Raw genomic sequence first — 18,891 nt, 5'->3', positions numbered from 1 at the left:
TGCTTTTAGCGAGAAGAATCAGATGCCTCCATCGTAAACAGAAAGTGGAGGGTCTTGAGATCATCCTTGTCGCTTCTTTCATGATCTCCCAAGTTTTACATGTACGAGTGAGAGTCCATTTTTCTGCAGACTATCCGTGACATCCCATCTTAGTTTTAGACTTGTGACACTGCAGTCTGGTTTTTCTTTCTTACTCAATGGTGGAGTCTGATGCCCGTAGACTGTTATCTTCTGATCGGTGTCTTAACGATGAAGCAGAGGAACGAAGTGAAGTCATCCGAGTGAGGCAGAGGCACTATAACTCGGTGCTCATTCAGTGATCCGAATGGACACCCATGGGATGGATGTTGGTGGACCATTGGTTAGCGTGTCATTGTTTAGTTACGAGGGAGTATGCTTTCAGAAGAAGAAGAAGATAAATATAATAATAACTTTTATCATTATTATAGTAATTATAATTTAAATACATGATGCTGCTTTTCTATTAGCAGTGATGGCATGCCTCCCAATTCATCTTTCTAAAAATCATATGGTCAATGTGGTTGTTGTTGGTCTTTTTTTTATAAATATTTTCTTTTCTCTAATAAACAATGAGCAGTGATGCCATTCCTCCAACAGCACTAAACGCAACATAAGGTGATTCGAAATGTTTATATTTATTATATTTATTATTATTATTATTATTATTATTATTATTATTATTATTATTACAACAATACTAAGGCAACATTGAGATTAGATTGTTTTACTATATATATATATATATATATATATATAATTGAGATTAATTGAGATTTGTTTACAATGTCTTTGAACTAATTAAATTTTGATTACGGTGATCCAAATAGAATTAGTAATAAAAAACATTATAACTCTATTCAAAATATTATGATCGATTTGGACTAACAATAAATCGATATTGCTAGTTCGATTTAGTTAGATTATAATGAAACTAAGAAAGTTGTTAACGAGGATAATATTTTATTTAAGATAGAAAAGGGCTTACTAAAAGCATTATAAAAATTTCAGAGGTGAAATATGAAAAAAAAAATGACTTGGATTTTTTCCTAAGAAACCGCTCAAAAAATATATTTTGTCGTAATTTAAAAGATAAAAAAGAAAAAGGAAAGGAATGAGAGAGAGAGAGAGAGAGAGAGAGAGAGAGAGAGAGAGAGCGAGGGGAAAGAGTCTCATGGTAAAGCTAACTGGATTGGATAGTTCCCCCCGAGGATCACCTGCAAGTATTGTAACTCACTCTCCCATCACACCCGTGCATCCGCGGGGGCCACTCCACACTTCGAAACAATGAACGCTCCGATTGACGGCGCGTCGTTACAGTAGTTGGAGAGGATTCCCAGTCTCACTCCCCCATCTTTTTCCCTCCCTCGTCTCTCCTCGTTCCTGTCGTTCCTAAGTTTCCTTCTTCTCGTTCGATCATACTATTTACTTAATCCCCGATTCCCCCCGTCCTCCCCTTCCCAGGTCACCGAAACCCTAGTGGAATCAACGCCGATGGCCGCCATGGAGCCTCCGCCCGCCGCCGAACCCGAGTGAGCCCTCCATCCGCCCCTCGTCTTCCCCACCAACAATTTCGCTCACGGTTCTTCGACCTCCGTGCAGGCTCGTCCTCTTCTTCGGCAGCTCGTCTTTCCAGGATCCCGATATCGTGGAGGTCTCGCCGTCGGCCTGCACCTCCAGCCCGCCGAAGCCGAAGCGGAGCCAGGTGCTGGTGTCGATCTCCCTCCCCATTCTTTTCTCTCGTTCCTCGATTCCGTAACTTCTCTTCGATTGAATCATCTCCTGTGATGTTTGATGGGTCCAATAAAAATCCGATCTTGAGGGCTGGGTTGCGGATAGGTCATCGTGTTGTCGATGTCCTATTCTTGGGCGGAAAAAGGAAAACCCTAGAGTGTAGCATCACGTCTTAGGAATGAGTTTAATACGCATATTTATCTGTCTTTTTTTATTACGTCCATTTTATTGCATGTGGAACTTATTGATGACTCATTGCTTTCTCAATTGGATGGATATTCATTAAATCTGGCTCGTGAATGTGCTTCTTGGCATAGAAAATCCACGTTCTATTAAATCTGAGAAATACTTATTGTTCTATTTATCGTGAACTGATATCTGATACCTACGAATGCTTCAAAGGTAAGACCATGATAAACGAAAAACTGGTAGCAGTTTCTGATTAAAAGAATTCATCTTCTGCTTGTGAAAGAATTAGAGTGTCTGTCTTGTTTTCTGCCCACATTAGTTCTAGATTGTGGTACTTCTGCATTTTATTCCGTTTGGTATTTAAGTTTTCTTTCATATTCGTTTTTATGGATGGAGCTTATTTGTCATTGATAAAAAGCTTTATATGGATGCTAAGAAGAATTGTGCGTATGCAAGTCTTGCATCAATCTCAAGCATGCAATTGTCTTACCATCTGGGCTCCACTTCATGGGTCTGGCTTGCCCAAGAGGGGCTAGATGCTCGGCCAATGCAAGTCTTGATTTGCAGCACCTTTATCGCAGCTTTCTGTTTTTGAAGTTATCTTTTGTGCAGGAAGATATATGCATCCGCTTTTTATTTCTGTGATATGAATTGTATTGTTGTGACATGTACAATAATTAACATCCTAAACCGATGAACTGCAGTGTTATTTTTGTCGTATTGCTTCTAATCTTTTTATCATATTCATCTTTCACCATCCTTTCTTTTTTTTCTTGGTTTGGTGTTGTTGTTAGTGTTGATTTGATACCCTAGGTAAAGTACATAAGCCTTGTTGGAGTTTCATTACCAATTTTCTTATTTATCTTCCTTTAATAGAAGCTATCTGAATGACATATTGATGTTGATTGCAACTGTTTATTTCTCATTGTTGATTTATTTTTTGGATCATCAGATAATGAGTTTGTTATATAGGAAAGTTTAGATGCTTGTTGAGCTTTAATTTATGTTTGTGTTTAAGGTTGTTCCTCATGTTGTAATTGAGCTTGTTGGAGATGATGATGGTGTTGTGTCAATCGGTGAAAGCACTTCAGACTACAAGAACAAAGAAGCTGTCAGAAATGATAAAAGCTGTCCAAAGCAACCGAAGGTAGAAAAGTTCTTCATTTATACCCAAAGAACTTCTTACTCAGAATTTTTATTTTAGCATGTTATTTTGCTTCCCAAATTATCAACCACCCAAACTATCAACTAATATGAATAAGAAAGAAATTATTCCTTTTCTGTCAATCTAGGATGCCTTGCTCAATGACCTTATGAGTTCGAGTGCAAATAATGATTCTGAACATGTCGCACCACTGGATAATTTAAAGAGCTATGAGGCAGGACAACTGGATCTTAAATATTATGATGATGTAGAATATGATTATGCTTATGATGATGAATATGACTACGAATATGATGCTGAAGATATTGAAAATGATTTTGATCTTAATTTGGCTACTAAATTTGATGATCTGGACCTGCCAACTGGCATTGAGTTAACTGTACCATGGCTGGAAGTTCCTGCTACCAAAGAGCTAAGCAAGAACAAGGACAAGATAGTGATTGAAGATGAAATTGATGTGAAATATAGATCATTTAAACAACTTGATACTGTTCAGGATCATGAAGATCATTATTTCAGCAGACCAGATCTTCTAAAAGCTATTCCATCTACTAAAAAGGTCAGTAATACAAAACATTTCTATGCAACTTTTAATTCTAAATGCTGTGCTAACTTTTCCTGATATTTTTATACTAACAGCCTTCAAAAGATTGGTCAAAGAGGATTCAGCATGAGTGGAAGGTCTTAGAAAAAGATCTTCCTGGTGAGTTTGTGACACACGCCGCACCACAGTCAATTCTGGATATTTATAATTTTGTTGATGTAGATCTTGTTAGATTTCAACATTCAATCCTTGTGAAAATTACCAGTATGTCCTATTAATCACTTAGATGGTAAGGTTGTCCATTTTATTTGTGATATGTTGAATTAGTGTAGCATAATTTTCTGCAAAGCATATAGGTTGAAAAGAAAAAGGAAAGCAGAAAATAAGAAAAGACTGACTTCCTCATTCTTCTCATCTTAGGAAGAAATATCACTAACCCAAATAAGTTGATGTGTCTATCAGCCACACAATTGTGTCAGATACTTACCTCTGTTTTCCTCAAATAGTAGTGTTATATCATATTCTCACGCTAATGTCTGAAGTAAACGATAAGAACTATAAGCTGGACAGACTCATCCACACCATCCACCATGTATTGTCTGTTATCTGGTATTTTCTGTCTTCTTGCATGTATGTGACGCTAGTTTTTACGCATTCTTTGAACTTGGGAACATGTAAGTTGAAAAGATTAGGCTCTCTTTAAGCAGACACTTGCATTCCTAATGTCAATTAGTGGAATTTTTTTTTTTGGAGAATATTATGTTGTGCTCGTCCTGCATTGTTTCTTTGGATGCATACAATAACTTGTTTTCCTACATGATAGCTCTCATTACACAATTTTCATGTCATCTGCATCATGTTTCTCAAGTGTCACTGCAGCGAGGTTCATGTTACCAATGTTGTTATAATATGGTCTCATAAAATTCTTGACAGCGTAGTGCTTTTGCTCTGCCAGAATTGGAAACCAAACGAGTGATACTCGAGCTGATCAGATTCACTTTTGTTTTGTTTTTCATTCTTGTTTCATTTGATATTGTTGACTTTTTGGTTCTCATGTCACGTCCTGAACAGAGATGATATATGTTAGAATTTATGAGGGTAGGATGGACATTCTAAGGGCTGTTATAATTGGACCACCTGGAACTCCATATCATGATGGCCTTTTCTTCTTCGACACTTACTTTCCTCCGAACTATCCCCAAACCCCTCCGGTGTGTAACTCTTATTATACTTCTAGCAATCAATGATTTCTATCTTTGTCGCAAGAAATAGATTGATTCTTTTCTAATATCATGCAGATGGTTCATTATCATTCTGGTGGGCTCAGACTAAACCCAAACTTGTATGCTTGTGGGAAGGTTTGCCTTAGCCTTCTGAATACATGGCCTGGCAGTGGATGCGAAACATGGAATCCATTAAATTCAACAATGCTGCAGGTCTTGATCTCTATTCAGGCTCTTGTTCTCAATACCAAGCCATACTTCAATGAGCCAGGATATGCACAAACAGCTAATACAGATCATGGGGAGAAGGAATCTCTGATGTATAATGAGAATACTTTTCTCTTGTCATGCAAAACAATGTTATATTCACTAAGGAAGCCTCCAACGGTATGAATCATGCATCATTATATACATATTTCTTTTTGCACTTTGAGGTGTGCATCCCTCTGTTGCATCCTGGATACAACTAGAACAATTCATATGTATTTTTTGTTTTTTTTTATGACTTTGAAAAGTTAAACTTTTGCAAGCTCTCTGTATGTGTTTTATAGTTCTCTTGAGAAGCTAAACTTCTTTATCTTTGAGCTTGCAGTGCTTTTAATATGACTTTCATAACCGCAGATTTCTACCATGTTCTGATTACAGCATTTTGACGACTTTGTGGCTGGACATTTCCGAAATCGTGGGCATACGATTCTTGTGGCATGCAAAGCCTACATGGGTGGTGCACAAGTCGGATGTGTTGTTGGTGAAGGCGTGCATGATGTTAGTAAGGGTGATAAGAGTTGCTCACCAGCATTCAAGAGCTCCCTAGAGAAATTATTTGAGGATCTTCTGATGGAGTTTGCTGTCAAAGGGGCTGACTGCATTGAATTTCTGCCTCAGAAGGCTAAAGTTGGAATAGCCAACACAGCCGATACTACTTTATGATTGTGAAATCAAGTTCAAATTAATTTTGCCCAGAAGGCATTTAGGTTACATTTTGACCTATAGAGTTCAGAAAGCACCAGCTGTATGGTTTAACCATCTTAACTTATTCATCATGTAAATATCATATGTAAATATTTCTAGTTTGTTATTCTGATCTTGGAGTAGATTGTGCATGTGTTCCTTTGCTTTGCTTCATATTGTGTGTTTATTTTCCATAATCAATGTTCATGCTACTTTAGCTAGTTCAAATGGTATGTTCAGGGAGATGGCTGAAAGCAACATTATTCAGTTAACTAGATTTTGTTTATTGCTTAGCTAGTATCATATACACATAGATATTAACATATATACTATTAGCAATAGACAATTGAAGCTGAAAGCATTATTATCCCAGACCAGGAACTAGAGCTTAAGTTATGTAATTGTGTACTTCAATATTGTTCAAACTTTAACATGTCTGATTGAATTCAGAAATTTCAAATTATACTGTTCATCATTTAATGCTCACTTAGAGTTCATTTGGTGGTGTTATATCTTTTTTCCTTTAATAGGACATTAAATGGTGTTTTATCTAAAAATGTTTATCAATGGTGTTATATCTTTTTTCCTTTGATAGGGCATTGGATGGTGTTTAATCTATTTTTTTTTTTGTTAATGGTGTTATCTACTATTATAATATGTCTGAAAAATTATGATTCAAAACTAAGTTGATTAGATTAGTGTGTCATTCCAAATCAAGACTAATGTCATGGGCATTGTCAAACAATGATCTAGAACCTCTAGTACAACTTATTCATTCAAATACTTGAAAAGGAAGTAAAAGATTTTGAAGACCTCTAGTCATGTATGAAGCAGAATATTTTCTTGTACTAACTTAGCTATGATTCCTTCTTCTTTTGGCTCATAATTATATTGAAGGAAGTCATCTATGTGGAGTAGGTGGAATTAAAGGCTTGATGTTAACGTGGCTGTTTCTTCTCAGTAAATGTTGATGTCAATCTGTATCTCCTCTGTGAACACCTCCACCACTGACAATGCTTCCACATTGTTGCTTTCACAAAGAAACAATGTGATAGAAACAATGTAGGCATTTAAACTTGTACTGCTCCCCTGCCTTGTAAATGCCTCCATAGAACTGCCACTTGAGTTTCTTATTAGCAGGTATGAAGCTTTTGTTTGATCATCAAACTTATGCACGAACCCCAATTATGTTGTTTTACAAAGATGTGTTAATTATCTCAAAATTCCTCCTCTGTTTAATGTATTGCAGGGTTTCCAAAAGAAAGCTCGTCTACAACTCCAAGATGCTGCTGTAGGGATTTTTAAACTATCTTGCAGCAGCCAGGGAACTCCCAACTGCACAAATCAGTGAGGTTCTAAGTCTTTGCCTTCATCTAACAAAAACAATGGTGTTCCAATAGAAATTTGTGTGTGCAGTAGATAAATGGACTAGAATCAATATTGTTAAGTGTCAAATTTAATTTGGTAGTTCTGCTGTGATAACATTGTCATTGTCAAATTTAAAAATTAAGCTTGTAAAATAGATCTTGAATTGAACTTTTTGATATGACAATCCTGACTAGGAGAATCCTGATGTGAGTCTGACAATGTCCCATCTTCAAAGTCACTCCCCAAAAGACTTATGTCTGATGAGATCTCTGTGTGTTTGAGATATGTTTAGAAGAATCATGTAGATTGAAATGAAATTCTAGAAATCAAAGAGTTTGAAAAATATTATTTGAATAAAATAATATTTTTCATTTGGATCTATGTTGGCATAACAATTTTTTTTTGATTTTTTTAAAATTTTCTATGGGTTATACTTCATTCATTAAGAATATTATAGAGATAACAAGTTAATCCGAACTTCAACTCTCCAATATATCTTATTTGAAGGTTAAGATAAAACAGATACATTCTACGAAGATAAAAGTCATGGGTGATCTCATTATAATGACAATAGAAAAATGTTGCCGTCTTTTGTTTATTGTTTTCCACTTCTTCGTTTATATTATTTATCAATAGAAAAATCGGATGATTAAAACATAAATGCTGCATCATGGTGATCAGATTCGTTGCATCAACGGTCAACGCAGGTGACACGTCGTACCCACTGAAGTGGGACCCATTGTAACCCATAACTTGTTTTATCGATACATTTAAATGTTTTTCCATTAAAAGAAACGCCAACGTGGGGTTTGGGATTCGGCGGTCATATAACTTCTCGTTACAAACTTTGTAACGGTATGTGAATGTTTCGTTATGTTCGGTCCACGAAAATAACGTTTCGCCAACCAATAAGAAGGCCGGCCGGCCTCCCTCTTCGGCCACTCCCCCGTCATTCTCACCCTCGTCCTGCCTCCCTGCGCGCTCGCAGCTTCGCCCATGGCGACGACTTCCTCTTCCCCTCTCGTTAGGGTTTCTCCCATCTCCTCCGTAATTCTACTCGCCCTCGTCCTCTCCTCCTCCGCCTCCTCCTCCCCGATCTCGTACGCCGACCACTGCGCCACGGTCGTCGCGGAATCCCCCACCACAGGCCACTCCTTGGACGCCACCGCCTTTCGTCTCTCCACCGGTATCTTCTCCGGCGCCGACGCCTTCTTCGGCGGAAGCGACCGCTCCAGATCCTTCTTCTTCCGTCGCCGGTCCATCCTCCCCACCCAGACCCCCGGCGTCCTCCAGATCATAGCGACCCTCACCCTCCGCTCCGGCGCCGGTTTCCACCACATCCGAGGCCGGCACGTACTTGATCGCTCCGCTGGCGAGTTCCATCATGTCCGGCCTCGGATCCCTCGGACATTCCCCCAGCGCGGAATGGTTAGCTTCGATCTCTCCGGATACTGGTCTGAGGCCGCTGGGAAGCTTTGCATGGTGGGGACCGGCCATGGCCGATCGCTTGAAGGTGAACCTCTACAGATTTCTGCTGTCCTAATGCTCGATTACCCAAAGATTACAGACATCTATTCGAGCTTGATTAGTGGGAATTTGGAGAACTTGGATGCCGTCGGTAGCTCGAATCATTTCGACCCCATTGCTATCTTAGCGTATGCACCGGGGAATTACGCGTACACACAGATATCTCATGCACAGAAATCATGTGCTCGTCTAAATGCTGTGGAGTCGCTACGGCTTGAGTCTGCTTCTTTCTGCTACTACATGCAGAGTCTTTCAAGGGTGCGGTTTGAGTTGGATTTGGGGAAGAATTGCTCATCTGGATTTTGTAGCCCATTTGCTGAGATCTCAGAATCTACTCTAGGTTTCATGTCTTTCAATCAAATACAATGTTCTGGTGATGGAAAGTTTCATATGTATATCGGATTCTCCAATACCAGTAGCTTTTACTTTGGCAGTCTCTTGATCCCCGGGAAGGCACTGGTTGGTGAAGGGGCTTGGGATCCTCAGAAGAACCGGCTTTGCCTTGTTGCGTGTCATGTAAGGAGCTTGAACGATTCTTTGTCGAGATCTACTGTTGATGATTGCACAATTAGGATTTGCTTGTGGTTCCCTGCTGTATGGTCGATTGAGAGTCGGTATACTGCTGCCGGGCGTATTTGGAGTGACAACAATGAGAATGATTCTGGCTCTTTTGACGCAGTCTCATTCTGGAGCACTGACCGTTATATGGGTTCTCTTCCTGGCTTGAAGTACAATTACACTAAGACAGAAGTTGTGAAGAAGTCTTGTGCAAATGACAGTTCCAGAAGTGTGGGAAAAAGGACATATCCTGATGCAAATGCTTTTCGTGATTTTAGATTTCATGTGTCTGTGAAAAATTCTGAAGGAAAGACGACATGGGGGGACTTCACCCCAGTTTCAATTGGCCAGATGATTTATGGTAATTTGTTTGGATCCAATGTAGATACTATGCCCTCAGTTAGCGAGGAGCATCGCAGCCTTCACAATGTGAGCTATGGGATACACTTTACGTTTCCAAATGCATCTTCAAGTATGAATGAAGCAGAAAAGATCTCAGCAGAAGGAATATACAATGCTCAAACTGGGTTTCTTTGCTTGGTTGGTTGTCGGCATATAGGCTCCTTGGCTGGTAAGAAGGAAGCGAAACAAGGTGAGTCCATGGACTGTGGAATTGTTATCAACATACAACTTGCTCCTTTGAATCCCAAAGTGGGGGAGCAACTTAATGGAACAATTAGGAGCACACGAGACAAGTTGGACCCGCTTTTCTTTGAACATCTGGAGATTACTTCATTAACTATCTACAGGAACCAGGCAATTCAATCTATGTGGAGGATGGATATAGAAATTATCATGGTTTTGGTCTCTCTGACACTTTCGTGCATTTTCATTGGATTGCAGCTCTTCCATTTCAAAAATAACCCAGAAGTACTTCCATCGGTATCTATCACAATGGTCGTCATTCTCACTCTGGGGCATATGATCCCTTTGGTGCTCAATTTTCAAGCTTTGTTTAGAATAAGTGGCAGTCAAAATGTTTTATTGTGGAGCGGTGGGTGGCTTGAGGTAAATGAGGTGATAGTAAGGATCATGACAATGGTAGCTTTCCTACTGCTAATTCGTTTTCTTCAACTTTCATGTACTGCAAGATCAGCTGATGAAGGCAAGAGGGATCTGTGGACAGCAGAAAAAAATTCTATTAAAACATGCTTACCTTTGTATATAGTTGGGGGGTTGACTGCCTGGTTCGTTCACAGAATATCTAATCAATCGGAATTAAAAAGAAGACCACTTTATGTTACCCAGCCTCATCATACTCTGTGGGGCGATTTGATGTCCTATGCTGGCTTAATACTTGATGGATTTTTGCTCCCACAGGTTCTATTTAACATATTCTCTAGCTCCAAATATAAGGCTCTTTCTCCTTCCTTCTATATTGGAAATACTATTGTTCGAGCACTGCCCCATGCATATGATGCCTATAGAAGTCACCATTATGTGCCTCGTTTCAATTCATCCTACATGTATGCTAGTCCATACGAGGGATTTTATTCGTTGGTATGGGATATCATTATTCCTTGCGGAGGACTGTTTCTTGCAGTACTCATATACTTACAGCAGCGGTTTGGTGGTACTTGTCTCTTTCCTTTTAGAAGTAGCAAGCCTAGGGCATATGAATTAGTTCCTGTAGTGAGCTCTTCGAATATACATTGTTAACTGTTAACACTCACTGTATATCAAATATTGATGGAGCTTTTCCCCATCAAGTGACAATTCTGTTTGGTTACTGTAAAGCTTTCAATTGATAAATGTTAAACTGGACATGTTTGTTCTGCCTCCCTCCTTTTTGTTCTCATGTATTGTATCTAAAGATAAAATTGAGAAAATTATGCTTGGTATGGCACATTTTGTTTTCTTGTGTCATGTGATGAAGCAGATCCTTCATTTACATTTTGTGTTAATTATCTGGAACAAGCTAATCTAGATAACTCTCCTTTGAATTATTCTTGTGGCCTTTAGTTGTGAATTGTCTCACATCCATGCAATAGCTGGCAAGGTAATGGAGCAGTCAGACATGCAATTTAAATGAATCGAGGGAATTCGAAGGAAGGATGCAAGCAACAATGGATATCCTGACTTTTAGATTTGAAGTTCTTTGTATGTAATAGCTGGGGAGGTTTGATATCTACACCACTTAAGCTTGCATGGAGCCAAGTACCTGAGGGAGTCCATAACGAGAGCAAGAAGCTGTAATGTCCCATCTGCATGGGGTTGGCCACCATCAAGTTTTATTCATGACAAAATAACTATTCAAACTAAGAGCAATCAAATCTCTATTATTGCTTTCAACAATGTTTTCCGAGGTATCTCTCTAACTCTCTTCACATTTAATATGAATCGATTCACCACTAAATATCTGCTGGTTCATATGCATTGTTCCTTGTGGACTCCTTTTAGTGTCCATACAGCAATGATTTGGTGGTAATATAGTAAGCCTAGGGCATATGATTTACTTCCCCTAGTGATCTCATAGCATAAACATAGTTAACACTGTATAACAATGTCAATGGAGTTTTCTCCATTGCACAAATCTATTTAGTCATTAGAAACCTTTCATTAGATAAATGTTAAATTATATATATTTGTTCTGCTCTCTGCCCTTTTATTCTGACTTATCTCAGATGAGAAGGATAATTCTTGTTGGTATTACACATTGTGTTTTTATGTATCACTTAATGAATGCAGATTTATCATTAATACTATACTGATAATTTTGAATTAATCAAAGCTATATAAAATCTCTCCTTCAGCTCTCCTGTACTTTGAATTTCCTCAAATTTCATGCAACAACTGGCGAAGAAGTGAACCGGTTACAACTGATCGATATCCTGATCTTTTTTCTTTCATGCAACAACTGGCGAAGAATTTCCTCAAATTTCATGCAACAACTGGCGAAGAATTTCCTCAAATTTCATGCAACAACTGATGGATATCCTGATCTTTTTTCTTTCTTTTGAATTGCTTTGGATTCAATAGTAGCTGAGGTGGGAAATTTATGTCACTGCAGCTTGTAAAGAGCTAAGTACCAACCTTAGCATCCCGACTTTTGGGTCGGTTACGTGAATCTTTTCATGATATCCAACTTAGGACAATATCACTATTCAAAATAAATATGATTGTCTCTTCCTCAAGACATTGTTATTGCATGGTTTAAATGTCTGAAATGTTAGACGAACAAGAAACACTGCATTTTAGAGGGCAGGCATGATATGAATCTGTATTTTGAATAATATCTCCTATTTGTTTCGGAAAGTCTCACTACAAATTCTAGGTGTTGATGCACAGGGCAAGCATCTACCTTTTGAATGTTTATTAGTTTAATTTTGTTATTCTAACTCAACTTGGAACTCTGACCTTTACTATGGAGCCCTTATGCCTCGTGTACTGATAGGTCTGCCGATCATGCCCAGTGCGTGAAATTATTAGAATGATTTCATTTGGATTCCCCTTTTGACATGTCGGGTACAGACCATGATTTGTTTCCTTTTTTTTTTTTTAATCCTAATAATTAGCTCATGAGCACCAAGTTTGGAGTGTATTGGCAGCATGCTCAATTATCATCCCACATTCATCTCCAGCTTATGTGAGAGCTTGGTTGCATCCTCCATTAGCATAGCAGTTAATTTTTAAATGGCAGGTGTCATGCTAAATTTATCAAGTTATGTGTTACTTGGAAGAATTTTTATTTTTATTTTAAAATTAAATTAGATTGTACAATGAGTTTGTTGATATATCTCCGTACGCAATTGAATCGTAGTATCTGCAATAACAGATGGGAATTTCATGATGTCATCATGGTCGTGTTGACGCGAGAGGTTGCAGATTTCATCGTTTATTTCCTGCCTCCTCCCTTCCCAACAAAGAAGCATAATTTATAGTTCTGAATGGCATGGCTGATACACCAACCATCAGGTATGTAAGTTGAAAACCTCGTCCTGCAACCATCATATGTGTAGTCTTGTGATGAATGCAAATTTCTTTGTTTGTACAAGAAGGTTCTTGATATATCTCTGTATGCTATTTGAGTTGTCATATCTGCATATATTTGATGGGAGTTGAATGATGTCATCGGGGTTCTGTTGATGCTGGAGGTGCAGGTTTCATTGTCTCTATATTTCCTGCCTCAACCAACCAAGCACAATTTTAAAGAGTTGTGAATGGCCTGACACACCAACCATCATGCATACTTCTTAGCCATCCTCCAGCCTCCAGCCTCCAGCCTTGCTATCTTGACTCGCTGTCTGCAGCCTAAAAAGTGAGGACCTGGGCGATCACACTGCTGTGGTATTTTAGGGGGATTCACAGGACCAATCTGTTCTCAGGGGAAAGCCAGAGAGCCTTCATGATCAGGGGGATATTGTGGAAGCAGAGTTCATTGACTCATGATAAATAATGGTGTGGTTACCCATTTCATGTAATTATTACAAGAGATGGGGAAAAAAGAAGGCCTACCACACCTCAAATCACTTCCACAAAGTACATTCGGTACTCCTTTTTTTAACTTGACTCCACCACGTCCTTCGCCCTCTGTGCAAAGCCCCATTGCTTCTACCCCCTCTACTTCTCTTGATTTCGCTCCACCACCTCCTCCTTCCGCCGCAAAGCCCCATCGCTTCTCTATCCCTTTTACTTCTCTGCTTTGTCTCCACCACCTCCCTCCTTCCGCAAAGCCCCATTGCTTCTCTACCCCGACGACGCGACGATAGGAGAAAGACATGAGCAATAGGGGGAAACAACATACGGGAAAAAAACCCACCACCCCAAAAGAAAAACTTCTTTTTAAGAAAATAACCCTCTTTACTATCTATAACTATATTTTAGAATGTGATGTTCTCACAAAAACAGATTACAAAAGCTTAAAGATCTTCGAGGCAGGTTCATTGCAGCAGGATGTAAGGTTAGTCAATCTACACTCATCCTGCAAGCAGAAACCTGAGGTAGAGGCATTCATTTCATTTGTGCGATATCCGACTCCCAACTGGCAAATAAATCTTTTGGAACAGCGTTTGAAGGTATCTTTTTCTTTTTCTCCCAAAAAAAATTATACCAATTCCAAAATTAAAGATGCAAGAGATCATTACCACAAATGTTTTCCTAGGCATGCAAGCCAATTAAAGTAAGACTCAGAATTCAGATGTGCCTCAAAGTACCAACTCAAGAACACATTGTCCAACTATCAAACACCAAATATGGCTGAGCCAAACACCAACTTGCTTAGGATGCACTTCTTCTAATCACCTTTCTACCAGAATTGACTGCTCACTTATTGTCAGCATCAACTTTCGGTCTGCTCCCTCAACCGGCGAATGGTGCTCCTCACGGTAACAGCACTGGCAGTGCTAATATATACATCATGGAGACAACGTTATGGAAGAGCAAAATAACAGAGGCAAATAGCCAGGCCAGAGCACAAAAGAACAACACACTTACTTCAAGGTATAAGCACCACCCGCCTTCACCTTCCCACAATCCTTGCATCCCCAAATCCCAACTGCTTTTCTTTTCACAGCATACTAGGAAAGTGCCAACAAGGGCGTTAAGATATGTTGGTCAGTAGCAGCTACAAATTTATGAAAAAGAGATTAAAAGATACAATGAAACACCAAACACGGAAACAATTTATGCACCAATTTAATCAAGGAACCATACATTCAGCGAGCTCTTCGTGATAGCAATGATGAACAGCACATGACCATTAAAAAACCCACAAACCATACAGAAACCACATGAACTCATATGTTAGACAAAACGACAATCCAACACAAGCTAAGCCAAAACTTTACTCATGACACAAATTTTAAGGCATTGAATCACAAGATCCATATAAACAAAATTTTTAAACTTCAATGATGTGTTTCGGGAGAAGGGAAATGTAGAGCTCGGTCAACTTAATTGTTTTTTATAACTAGGTTGTACATGCAATGCAATGTGCCTAAATATGACCAACCACACTCAGTTGAAAGAAGTTGTACCTTTCCACAGAATTCACAGAAATACTTTGCATGCTGCGAAACTTCCATTTTCTTAATTTGCTTGCGCAAACTGGCACCATATCTGGTACCTGAAGCCAAGAAATGTGACTTAGATAAGCACACAACTGGTGAATCTATTACGTAGAAAGGAGAAGAAATTATTGAACAGATTCAGAGCACAGCATACCATATTTGCCAACAATTCCAGCCTTCTTGGTGCGCTTCGTCTGCATTCAAGTCAAACAAAAAGAAGCCATGATCAGAAGAAAGAACTAAATCAGCTTTTAAATAGTTAGTGTTACTGTTCTAGTCGATTCCAAGCACTGGTACAAGTCCACACCAAAAAAGCTGCACTAGTCACCAATCTAGATTAGCCAACATTTAGAACTAATGTTGGCACATAACAAATAGCATATGGCAAGCTAATCACAAAATAAATATGAAAAAACCTCCTTCATTTGCCCTAAGTTTCTGCACTGGCCCTTTATGACTTTGGAGATACATACGATCCAAGGAGAAACTAGTCATAGACTCTCAAAACCCAACATATGACAAGTTAGAAACACGCTTTTATCGAGACTTGAAGTATCTTTTGAAGCTGCATAGTTAGAGATGAGTTTCGACTACAAAGGCTATCTCTCTCTCTCTAACAAAATGCATTATAGAAGATGGACTTATATATCTATAATTGTCACTAGTATTTGGCTTTATTGGATCTTCATTCAGCAACTTACTTTTAAAAATTGCAATCAACATAAGTGTTTTTTTTCATTTAAACATTAACAAAAAAAATTGAAGATTCCTTAAGAATATTTTTCTTCAATCACATAGATTCCATTCCTTGCATCAAATCACAAAGCCACTCCCCAATGCAAACACTACTAAGTCTCGTTTAGTTCTCTTATGAAGTTTCACCATCCCGAGCACCTCATCGCACACCATCCTTGACAAAGAACACCACATATGTAAGAAAGGCAAACCTTCATGTCTTCCTACCAAATCATAACACTAAATCCCATATTTCAACCCCTTCTCACACTCCAAAATTCAATTTTTACAGAAGCACTATCCGGTCACTTGCATGCTTTTCAATTATTCTCCGACATTTCCCAAACCATGAGTACTACCCATCAGGCCTCCAACCCCTCTACGACGTGTAAATGAGCAAGCAAACGTAACTACGACGGGCAGCAGAAAGCACTACGACAGGGCGCGAAGGATAAGGAAGAGATCAAAGAGCATACCATGGTGCGGGGAGACGGGAGACTTTGTCTTCGCTCCGGCGAAACCCTAACGAGGAGACGAGCGCGCCGTTCCCCGTCGCCGCTGCTTTCTTTTATAACCGAAACCCTAATCGTTTCGATCGGTCGTTCGATCAATCGCGACCGTCGGATAGCCAACAATTGTCGTTGATATCGGGTGCGCTGACCGTCCAATTGACGGACATATCAAAGAGCGTCCCTTAGTTTTCGATTGATGGACTCAGTAGCTTCGTTTCATTTCGTTGTTGTTTAGTTTCGTAAGTGAGATGAACCTGTTATTTGTTCGATCAATCGTAGCCGTCGGATAATTGACATTGGATGTTGGTATCGCAGACGCCGACCGTTCGATTGAGGTATATCAGAGGGCTTTCGAAGGCTTAAATGGGCCGATAACGGGCTGAGTTGTCATCCTCATAAATACTTCATATATAATTTATTTAGAAGTGTTGTGTTTTTTACATGACATGAGTGAGTTCTTTGCTCTCTCTCTCTCTCTCTCTCTCTTTTCTGGGTTGTTAGATTATAGTAGAAAATTTGGCTTATGAATCTACTGTGATGCAAAAATAATACAAGTAAGTTTTAAAGGTTTTTTATTAGTTGATAATTATAAGTAAGGAGAATGACTAAGTTGTTTGATATATCTAATCTCAGAAGAAGTTGTTTCGTTAATTTGATGAGTTCACAATACTTGAAATCCGAAGTAACAAATATATATGTGCTCATCTAGTCTTTGTATATTATTATTGATAGAAATAAAATACAAAGGAGAAATACGACATCTCTTCAACAGAGTTGGGGAGATCTTGGCTATTGTTGAGGTTGTTATCACGGAAGATCTTAACTGTTCTCATGCCCCCGCAAGACGGTGCTTCTATCAATAACGCCAATCTTGGACCGATGTGATGAAAGCGAGTTGCGAGTGAGAGGCTTTGTAAGAGAGTCCACTAGTTGATCAACCGTATGTACGTGAGAAACACGTAGTTGATGTCTGACAACTTGTTCTCGCACGAAGTGAAAGTCGATGGCTATGTGTTTCATCCGTGAGTGGAATACTGGATTAGCATATAGATAAATGGCTTCGACATTGTCACAATATATTATAGGAGTAGAGGTGATGTTGATACCAAGTTCCTTGAGGAGATTCATGACCTAATTGAGTTCTGCAGCAACGGGAGCTATGACACGGTATTCAGCTTCAATTGTAGAACGTACAACTGTCGTTTGCTTCTTAGAACTTCAACTGATTGGGTTAGATCCAAGGAAGAGAATATACCTTGACGTGAATGTTTTGTCATCAAAATTCCCTACCTAATCAGCATCGGCAAAGGTGTGGAGATTAAGGGGGGAATGTTTATGGAAAAAGAGGGCATGATTGATAGTCCTATGAAGATATCGTAAGATTCGTTTGATTGCAAACCAATGCATAGTAGATGGTCGATGCATGAATTGGGATAGTTTATTGACCGCAAATGAGATATCTAGATGGGTGAGAGATAAGTATCGTAAGGAGCCAAGGACTTGACGGTATTGAGTTGGGTCTGTAGTAGGGCTTCCATCACAAAGTTTGAGTGACTCGCTAGTAGACAAAGGTGTTGTAACTGCCTTTGCATCTTACATATTCGTTTTGGATAATAGATCTTGAATATACTTTCGTTGTGATAGGAAGACCCCGGAAGATGTATATGTTGCTTCTACTCCCCAAAAATAGCTCAAGGGTCCTAGATCTTTAAGGGAGAATCGATCTGCTAAATGCTTGAGGAATGCTTTGATTTCCATAGGATTGTTGCCTATAACAATAATATCACCCATATATACTAGAAGATATATTATATTGCCACTTTGGTGATGGAGAAATAAGGAGGTATCATACTTGGAGTTGATGTAGCCAACTGATGCCAAAAACGAGCTAAGTTCGGTGTACCAAGCTCTTGGAGCTTGATGAAGTTCATAAATAGCTTTTTGTAGTTTACAAACATACTTTGGATATTGAGGGTGGATGAAGCCAGGAGGCTACTGCATGAAGACATCGTCAGTTAGGGTCCCCTGTAGAAAGGCATTGTTAACGTCGAGTTGACATAAATGCCAGCCTTGTGAGATGACCAAACTTAGAATAAGTCGGATTGTTGTGGGTTTAACAACAAGGCTGAATGTCTCTGTGAAGTCAACATCAAGTCGTTGATGAAACCCTTTGGCCACTAGACGTGCTTTATATCTAGCTACGAATCCATCTGGGTTCCGCTTAATTCGAAAGACCCACTTACACCCGATGATATTTTGTATGGGATGAGAGGGTACAAGGGTCCATGTAGAATTATGGAGGAGTGCATCATATTCTTCACACATGACTTTATGCTAGGATGGAGATTTTTGGGCTTGA

The 18,891-nt window shown here is 39.1% G+C and overlaps 1 protein-coding gene and 1 pseudogene across 3 annotated transcripts; one reads left to right on the top strand and one right to left on the bottom strand.

Annotated features, from left to right (window-relative positions):
- Positions 1 to 1,389: 1,389 nt before the first annotated feature.
- LOC135641412 (uncharacterized) lies at positions 1,390 to 11,058 on the top strand (annotated as a pseudogene). Its single transcript, XR_010497726.1, has 9 exons — positions 1,390 to 1,550; positions 1,621 to 1,723; positions 2,960 to 3,088; positions 3,234 to 3,665; positions 3,746 to 3,809; positions 4,722 to 4,861; positions 4,949 to 5,260; positions 5,495 to 5,801; positions 8,109 to 11,058. The product of XR_010497726.1 is annotated as an uncharacterized LOC135641412 (transcript).
- A 3,299-nt stretch (positions 11,059 to 14,357) lies between these two features.
- On the bottom strand, positions 14,358 to 16,698 carry LOC135640500 (large ribosomal subunit protein eL43). 2 transcript variants are annotated; one of them, XM_065154976.1, is made up of 5 exons: positions 16,497 to 16,698; positions 15,440 to 15,479; positions 15,253 to 15,341; positions 14,711 to 14,793; positions 14,358 to 14,619 (listed from the first exon to the last, which is right to left on the bottom strand). In XM_065154976.1, exons 1-5 carry the CDS (start codon positions 16,497 to 16,499, stop codon positions 14,556 to 14,558), a joined length of 279 nt encoding a protein of 92 aa, XP_065011048.1. In that variant the 5' UTR covers positions 16,500 to 16,698; the 3' UTR covers positions 14,358 to 14,555. The 2 variants fall into 2 exon arrangements, with proteins under 2 accessions (XP_065011048.1, XP_065011047.1); XM_065154975.1 differs by lacking the exon at positions 16,497 to 16,698 and having other exon boundaries at positions 15,440 to 15,485.
- Between the last annotated feature and the right edge of the window lie 2,193 nt (positions 16,699 to 18,891).

The sequence above is a fragment of the Musa acuminata genome, chromosome BXJ3-6, assembly GCF_036884655.1.
Source record: "Musa acuminata AAA Group cultivar baxijiao chromosome BXJ3-6, Cavendish_Baxijiao_AAA, whole genome shotgun sequence".
Taxonomy (NCBI): domain Eukaryota; kingdom Viridiplantae; phylum Streptophyta; class Magnoliopsida; order Zingiberales; family Musaceae; genus Musa; species Musa acuminata.
The sequence above is the reverse complement of the archived record's forward strand: the minus strand, read 5'-3'. Positions and strand labels throughout refer to the sequence as shown.